The sequence below is a fragment of the Triticum aestivum genome, chromosome 7D (assembly GCF_018294505.1).
Source record: "Triticum aestivum cultivar Chinese Spring chromosome 7D, IWGSC CS RefSeq v2.1, whole genome shotgun sequence".
Classification (NCBI taxonomy): Eukaryota; Viridiplantae; Streptophyta; class Magnoliopsida; order Poales; family Poaceae; genus Triticum; species Triticum aestivum.
The window spans coordinates 589,327,605-589,336,247 of NC_057814.1; the positions used below are offsets into that span (position 1 = coordinate 589,327,605).

At 50.4% G+C, this 8,643-nt stretch overlaps 1 protein-coding gene across 1 annotated transcript; it reads left to right on the forward strand.

Annotated features, from left to right (window-relative positions):
* The first annotated feature begins 211 nt into the window (after window positions 1-211).
* On the forward strand, window positions 212-2,932 carry LOC123168342 (subtilisin-like protease SBT3). The gene has a single exon (XM_044586212.1). It carries the CDS (start codon window positions 412-414, stop codon window positions 2,677-2,679), a length of 2,268 nt encoding a protein of 755 aa, XP_044442147.1. The 5' UTR covers window positions 212-411; the 3' UTR covers window positions 2,680-2,932.
* Window positions 2,933-8,643: the final 5,711 nt, after the last annotated feature.

The window sequence follows — 8,643 nt, forward strand, 5'->3', positions numbered from 1 at the left end:
CAAAACACGAAATTTAGCCCCCGGAACATCTCTGCTCCAACTGATCAACTTGTCACCTCGATTTTGTTCTCTTAGGCTAGTAACTTGTCGGCCTGACACTACGCTTCCCAGTGATGAAATTCAACAGTCTACATATATCTAGTTGTTGTGCGTGCCCGAACCATTTCGAGCAAAATCGACTAACGAAATGCTTAATGGTAGCTGCATGATACCCTATCAGACGCTTCTACACGACGAGGCCCATGCCGCTGGCTTGGCTACCAGTGGCCTGTCCAACACAGACTAGGCAACCACCGAAGGAGTCGTACTCCATGCAGGTTAGATAGCCATGCGCGCCGTTGCCCGAGCCGCGTACACCGGCCGTCGTACTCCACCGTTGCCGGTGCTCTACTCACGTACGTACATCGCACAATGTGGCCATGGGCGGCGTTGGTGCTGGTCGCGCTCTACCTGCATCCGGCTGCGGCGGCGGCCGATACTGTGGCGGCGGCGTCCTACTCCTACATTGTGCACATGGACAAGTCGGCCATGCCGGGGGCGTTCTCGAGCCACCTGCGCTGGTACGAGTCCACGCTCGCCGCGGCCGCCCCGGGGGCAGACATGTTCTACGTCTACGACCACGCCACGCATGGCTTCGCGGCGCGGCTCTCCGTGGATGGGCTTGACAGGCTCCGACGCTCCCCGGGATACCTGTCGTGCTACCGCGACGACGCGAGGGCGGTGCGCGACACGACGCACACGCCCGAGTTCCTCGGCCTCGGCGTCGGCGTGGCCGGCGGAATATGGGAGGCGTCCGAGTACGGCGAGAACATGATCATCGGCGTGGTGGACACGGGCGTGTGGCCCGAGAGCGCGAGCTTCCGCGACGACGGGCTACCCCCGGTGCCGGCGCGGTGGAAGGGCTTCTGCGAGTCCGGCCCGGCGTTCGACGCGGCCAAGGCGTGCAACCGGAAGCTCGTCGGCGCGCGCAAGTACAACAAGGGCCTCATCGCCAACACCAATGTGACCATCGCAGTCGACTCCCCGCGGGACTCGGAAGGCCACGGCACGCACACGTCGTCCACGGCGGCCGGCTCGCCCGTAGCCGGCGCGTCCTTCTTCGGCTACGGGCGAGGCGTCGCTCGCGGCATGGCGCCCCGCGCCAGGGTGGCGGTGTACAAGGCCCTGTGGGAGGACGGCGCGTACGCTTCCGATATACTCGCCGCCATGGACCAGGCCATCGCCGACGGCGTGGACGTGCTCTCCCTCTCCCTTGGCTTCAACGGCCGGCAGTTATACGAAGATCCCGTCGCAATTGGCGCATTCGCGGCCATGCAGCGCGGCATCTTCGTGTCAACCTCGGCCGGTAACGACGGGCCGGACGCCGGGTACCTTCGCAACGGTTCGCCGTGGGTGCTCACCGTCGCGGCGGGCACGGTGGACCGGGAGTTCTCTGCCGTCGTCCGGCTCGGCGACGGCACGACCTTGGTCGGCGAATCGCTGTACGCCGGAACCCCACACAGCCTCGGAAACGCCGGGCTCGTGTTCCTCGGCCTGTGCGACAACGACACGGCGCTCGCAGCGAACCGCGGCAAGGTCGTGGTCTGCGACGTGCCGTACATCGACGCCCTGACCCCCGCGATATCGGCGGTGAAAGCCGCCAAGGTGCGCGCCGGGCTGTTCCTGTCCAACGACACGTTGAGGGAGCTGTACGAGAACTTCCCATTTCCGGGCGTGATCCTGAAGCCACGAGGCGCCCCGGCGCTGCTGCACTACATCCAGAGGAGCCGCGCGCCCAAGGCCTCTGTCAAGTTCGCGGTGACCGTGGTGGACACGAAGCCCGCGCCGCAGGTGGCGACCTACTCGTCGCGCGGCCCGTCGCGGAGCTGCCCGACGGTGCTCAAGCCCGACCTGCTCGCGCCCGGCTCGCTCATCCTCGCCTCGTGGGCGGAGAACGCCAGCGTCGCCGACGCCGGGACGCAATCGCCGCTGTTCAGCAAGTTCAACGTCATCTCCGGCACGTCCATGTCGTGCCCACACGCGTCAGGCGTGGCGGCGCTGCTCAAGGCCGTGCACCCGGAATGGAGCCCCGCGGCGGTGCGGTCGGCGATGATGACGACGGCCAGCGCGGTGGACAACACCTTGGCTCCCATCAAGGACAGGGCTGACGGCATCCAGTACGCAGCCGACCCGCTTGCGATGGGGTCCGGACACATCGACCCGAACCGTTCCCTAGACCCGGGCCTGGTGTACGACGCCGGGCCGGACGACTACATCAAGCTCATGTGTGCCATGAACTTCACGGCGGCGCAGATCAAGACCGTGGTGCAGTCGTCGGGCCCCATGGACTGCGCCAGCGCGACGCTCGATCTCAATTACCCGTCGTTTATCGCGTTCTTCGACTACAACGGCGGAGAGAAGACGTTCACCAGGACCGTGACCAACGTGGGCGACGGGCCGGTGAGGTACAATGCCACAGTGGAGGGACTGGACGGGGTGAAGGTGAGCGTCGTGCCCAATAGGCTGCTGTTCGGCGGTAAGCACGAGAAGCAGAGGTACACGGTCGTGGTTCGGGTTGGGGATAGCCAAATAATCCCCGAAGTAGTGTTGTATGGATCGTTGACATGGGTGGATGACACCGGCAAATACACGGTGAGGAGTCCGATCGTGGTGGCGTCGGCGAACTTTTCTCGGCCATAGGATATGCATGTGCACAGATCCAACTAGTGACCATACGCCAATACATAATGGTCATGTGGTATGGATAATGAAATGTTTCAAATGATTTTTTTGAAATAACCACATACATTTCATTAGACAAAGCGTATTACAAAGAGTATATATGGTCATCACAAGAGACATATATAGATGTCTTGCAATATTGCATCAAACACTTCACAAGAAGTTTCTCTCAAAGTAAAACTAGGATTTCATTTTGGTAGAATCTTGTGCCCCGCCAAAACATCACCCACCATTGTCCTCCTCCACTACGGTCATACCAAGATATGGAGGACCACCTTTGCATACAATGATGCTTTTCAAGCCGATGAACCGGACCGCCGACAAGACCGAAACTCTATGGCATGTCGATCGGGGTTCTTCCCCGTGTCCACTAGATCCCATCACCATCAACTTCATCTGACATGATCAAAGAAGACGAATGTCGCTGCATGCCGCCATCCACACACCCCACTACAAGACACCAAGCACAATTGCAATAGCCGACAGCAACGCCACCCAGGAGAGTGTCGTGCGCCGACCATCAGACACACATCTTACCAGATCTGAAGACTGGCAAGAAGATCGAGCCACCTGCTCCCGGCACCGCCCATTAGAATGCCACCGAGCTGGAGGAAGAGCATAAACAAATTATTTCGATGTGGCGCCGTGCCCAGCATTGATGCCGCATCTCTGAAAGCATATTACACCTGCCCTATACCTCTACCGGAGAGAAACTGTTGGGTTCCCTGCCCGCTCCCGCTGCTGGAGCAGTAGACGGATAGGACGAGGACCCATCGTCGACACTCGCCGGTGTTGAGGAAGGAAAAAAGTCGCCTCCTAATCCCCTGTGCTTTGACTATTCTCATTAAATCTATACTTTGATAAAATAATATATTTCATTTACTTCCAGTGCTGCATAATGATATACAAAGAATATGGGTGATGACATAGCTTAGTACTGTTGAGACACAAAAGAGTAAGGTGTCGAGTTAGTGCTCCTTTCTGATTCATATTCCTTTGCTACCAGTCAATGTACTTACCAATTTTTTTTGTTGCATCAGGGATTGTTAGAATCCATCCTATTTCTCATCATATTCAGCTAGGAGGCTATTCTTGAAAGCCCACTGGTTCATTAAAGAGGATTTTTTTTTCCTTTCTTATTTTGCTCTTCCTCGGTTTTGTGCTTTAACATTATTTCTATGTTTGCCCCCTTAATCCAAAGCTGTCTACAATAAGCTATTTGCTTTTGGTAGGATTTGATTGTACCACTGAAAATCCATGGGCAGATAGGACTACATTCAATTGAGAAAAGTAGTTCACGACACATGGAAATGCTTATGGCTGCTGAATTGTAGTGCCATTGTCAATTGTACGGCTGAGTCTATTTACACTTTGGATTATGGGCTGCTAATATTTTTGGTTTTGTTATCTTTCCATTCCTGGACTTCTTTTCTGTAATGGGATGAACTCTGTGTTTGTTTCTAAAGATTATGGACTATTAACGTATTGCCCATGTATGTTTCCCGTATTTGCCAAAATGTTAATTAGCACACCCATTGTACGCAGGGGCGGATCCACCATGGGTCAAGGGTGTTCAGATGAACACCCGAAAATTTATGCAAATATTTTTTTACATATAGGCATATATGGCAGAGTATAGAAATACGATCCTACATGGGCCCAATACATGCACTTTGGCAGCAGGCGAGCAGCCCATTAGGCCATTAGGTATTACCTGACTGCGCACGAGAGCCTGGACACGCACCCGGCCAGCCGCTTCCTTCCCCAATTCCCACGAACAGATACAGGAGCGGCGGCGCGAGGGCATGGCGAGCCACAGCCAGCCGCCGGCGCAGGAGTTCACCAGGGCCATCGCCGACGCGGCCGCCGCCGGTGAGGAGCAGGAGCTAGTACCCAGTCCCAGTGCGGGGCACGGCGCCGCATCACAGCCACAGAGACAGTGGGTCACGCCGCCGGCACCGCCGGCCGCCGCAGTTGTTGATGCCGCGGAGGGGAGCGTACCTCCAGTGCAGCAATTTGCTCCAACAACCTCAATCTCTAAGCCTAAGGTGAATCCCCTTTCAAGTTTCAAGTTCCAACTCTGAAATTTCATTCTTTGATTTGATTCATTGTGAAATCCGAACTGAATGTGTAGTTTCTATTTGATTCAGTGAGAAGTAGCTATAGATGTAGGAGTTAAGAACTATTGATTTATTAGCATAAAAATAACAAAGGAATTGTATTTGAATTGTAGGCAGTACAGAATTCAAAACTCAAGAGGAAGAGCATCGCCATTGATTTGAAAACTTTATGGAGTAGAGCTGGGAAGAAATCTAGAGCATGTGCAGGGGCTCTAGTGAACACAAGTCCAATTGCAGAACATGTTCAGGTTGAGCAGCAAGTGCAGGTGCAGAACACTTCCCCATCGAATCAACTTCATAGCACTATGAGCTCCCCTTCAGTTCAAAATCAGCAGCAGCTACAGATTGTTGGTGCCACGAACACAAGTCCAATTGCAGAACCTGAGATTGAGCACGAAGCAAGCGAAGAATCTGAAAATATAGAGGAAGAGAATGACACTGAAGATGCAGTTTACGATGTTCAGCTGCTTGAACCTGATCCTGGGAAGAGGATTGCTATTGCAGATTATGATGTTAATGACCAGAACAGGATTAGAAGAGGATACATTGCAAAAGGGGCTTGTCGACCAAAAAAGTATGCTTTTCCACAACACCCTGTTGGAGGTATGCGTCGATTTGTAGCTAAATGGTTCAAGTCTTATAAATGGCTTGAGTATAGTAAAGAGCTAGATGCTGCTTTCTGCTTTGTATGTTATCTTTTCAAGGATAATTCACATGTTGGTGGGGATTGCTTTGTGAATGGAGGATTTAGAAATTGGAATCACAAGGCTAGTTTTGGGAAACATGTTGGTGGGATCAATAGTGCACACAACAAAGCACAAGAGAAATACAATTTCTTCATTGCACCCAAAACAACAATCGTAGAGTCATTTTCTTCAACCACCAAACAAGACAAGGTTCTATATATAGCTCGCTTGACATATTCTCTTAAATGCCTGAGGTTTCTTTTGGGTCAAGGGTTAGCTTTTCGTGGACATGATGAAAGAGAAGTTTCACTTAATAAAGGTAATTTCCTTGAGCTTCTACATTGGCTAGCAGAGAATTTTGAAGAAGTGAATAAGGTGGTTCTTAAGAATGCTCCAAAGAACAACAAAATGATAGCTCATGAAATACAAACAGACCTCATCAACTCTTGTGCCAAAGAAACTACTAGGCTTATGATGGAAGAGCTAGGTGATAGTTGTTTCTCAATACTTGCCGATGAATCAAGTGATGTGTATCTACAAGAACAATTGGCTCTTTGTCTGCGTTATGTTGATAAAATCGGAAGGGTGGTTGAGAGGTTTCTTGGTATTTTACATGTTGCAAACACCACATCTTTGACACTCAAAACAGCAATTGAGAGTTTGCTTATGGAACATGGTTTGACCTTCTCTAGAGTACGTGGGCAAGGGTACGATGGTGCTAGCAACATGAAGGGTCATGTCAATGGTCTAAAGAAACTAATTATGGATGAGTCCCCTTCTGCCTATTATGTGCATTGTTTTGCTCATCAACTTCAGTTATCTCTAGTTGCTGTTGCTAAGGAGAACCGTGATTGTGTTTTGTTCTTTCAACAACTTGCTAATCTATTGAATGTTCTTGGGATGTCTTGTAAGAAGATTAGAATGCTTCGTGTGGCTCAAGCTGAACGGATCATTAAAGCATTGGAATTGGAGGAAATTGAAACCGGTAAAGGCATGAATCAAGAGATGGGTTTGAGTAGGCCGGGTGACACTCGTTGGGGATCTCACCACAAAACTATTATGCATATTCTTCGCATGTATCCTTCAATCCGGCTAGTTCTTAACAAGTTAGTAAGAGACCCAACTCAAAGCAATGAGGCTATGCTTGCTGAAACTATGTTGACATATTTTGAGTCATTTGACTTTGTTTTCATGGCACACTTGTTGCAAACCATATTTGGGCACACCAATGACTTAAGTCGTGCTTTGCAAAAGAAAGATCAAGACATTGTTAATGCTGTTGAACTCATTCATTTGACAAAGATTCAATTGCAATTGTTGAGAGATGATGGTGGATGGGAAACTTTCCTTGAAGAGGTCACTTCTTATTGTGTCAAGCATAAAGTCAAAGTTCCTCAAATGGGTGGTAAGTACAAGCCACCTGGAAGACCCTCAAGATTCTACAAAAATCTCACGAATCTCCATCGCTTCCATGTTGAGATGTTTTTGGGTCTTATTGATAGGCAACTTCGAGAGCTTGGAGATAGATTTGATGAGGTAAACACTGAATTACTTCATTACATGGGATCATTCAGTCCGGTAAATTCTTTTGCTGCTTATCATAAGGAAAACTTGGTTAAGCTTGCGCATCTTTATCCCTTGGATTTCACGGAGGAAGATCTGATGCATATTCCTTATCAACTTACACACTTCATTACTGATATGCGTAGAGATGAGAGGTTTAGAAAGGTCAAAAACATAGTCGACCTTTCTATTATGCTTGTCGAGACAAACAAGAGTGTCACTTATAACCTTGTTTACAAGCTTCTCAAATTGGTTCTAATCCTACCAGTAGCAACAGCTAGTGTTGAGAGAGTGTTCTCTTCAATGACTTATGTGAAAAACAAGCTACGGAATAAAATGGGGAATCAACTCTTGAATGATTGCTTGGTTACATTTATTGAGAGGGAATTCTTTTTTGAAGTGAAGGATGATGTTGTCATTTCTCGCTTTCAAGCCATGACAAAGCGTATGGTCGAGTTGTAATTTTCTTATCTATTTTGTAATTTCCTTAATCTGTATTGCTGTTGCTGTGAACGAATTGGCTCCTCTGTTAAGGCCGATCCAGAATTGACTCATCTGTTTCAGTTGCTTGCTTCTGCTTTTATTGATACAGATGTTGTTGCTACTGACCAATTTGTATTGCTGTGAACGAATTGGCTCCTCTGTTAGTGTGAAAAAAATTTTGAACACCCAATTCTAAATTCCTGGATCCGCCACTGATTGTACGAAGTTGCGCTCACTTATTTTCCAGTTGTCATTAAACTAGAATTTTGTCACACAAGCAGCTGATTCACACACCATGGCTGAGATGAAACACAGATCAAACCAACCGACCATAATACCCATGTAACAAAAGACAGGCTTAACTCGCCACAGAACCACGGCGCGGCAAAGTGCGTGTAACCCTCTAGTCGATTGTGATCCTGTAAAAAATCGCTAACACAGAGAAAGAGGGAGGCCATTGGATGTAGCATGTTGTTTGGGAAAGCCTGTCCGGGATGCAAGCCAGGAGGCGGTGCACACTACACTGCGGGCGTGTTTGGTTGCTTTCGCTGTCGGGCCTGACTCAGAGGGGAAAAACGAGCCATGCTGAGCAGGGTCTGGGTAAGCAAAAATAGGATAAAAAACGTAGATTACCAGTTGATTGGTTGCCTGCATTGGGGTCTTGTCATCGAGATGCAATTTTCACCTGGTGTTTGGTTGCATACATGCATATGATTACCAGCGTTAACAACAAAACTTAACAGCCCTCAGGTTGGGCTTGATATTTCGTCAAACACTTTGAGCGCACCAGAGCTTCCACTGCCCATCGTGCCCACCACTAGCTCCCGGCGACCGTGGACGCGCCCGACTCGCTACCATGGTCATGGCCGCGTCGGGCTCGCCGCGGTCGTGGACGAGCTTGAGCTGGCCGTTGTTGAGGATCTTGCCGCGCCTGTGACCTCTCGAAGAGCCTCTGCGCTGGCAGCCTCGTCTTCGCTGCCTCCCCCCGCGCTCTCGTCGTCGTCGCCGGCGACAGCGGAAACCGCGTCACGGTCCAGCTTGGGCGTGGCGCCGGCTCCGGCCGTGGCACC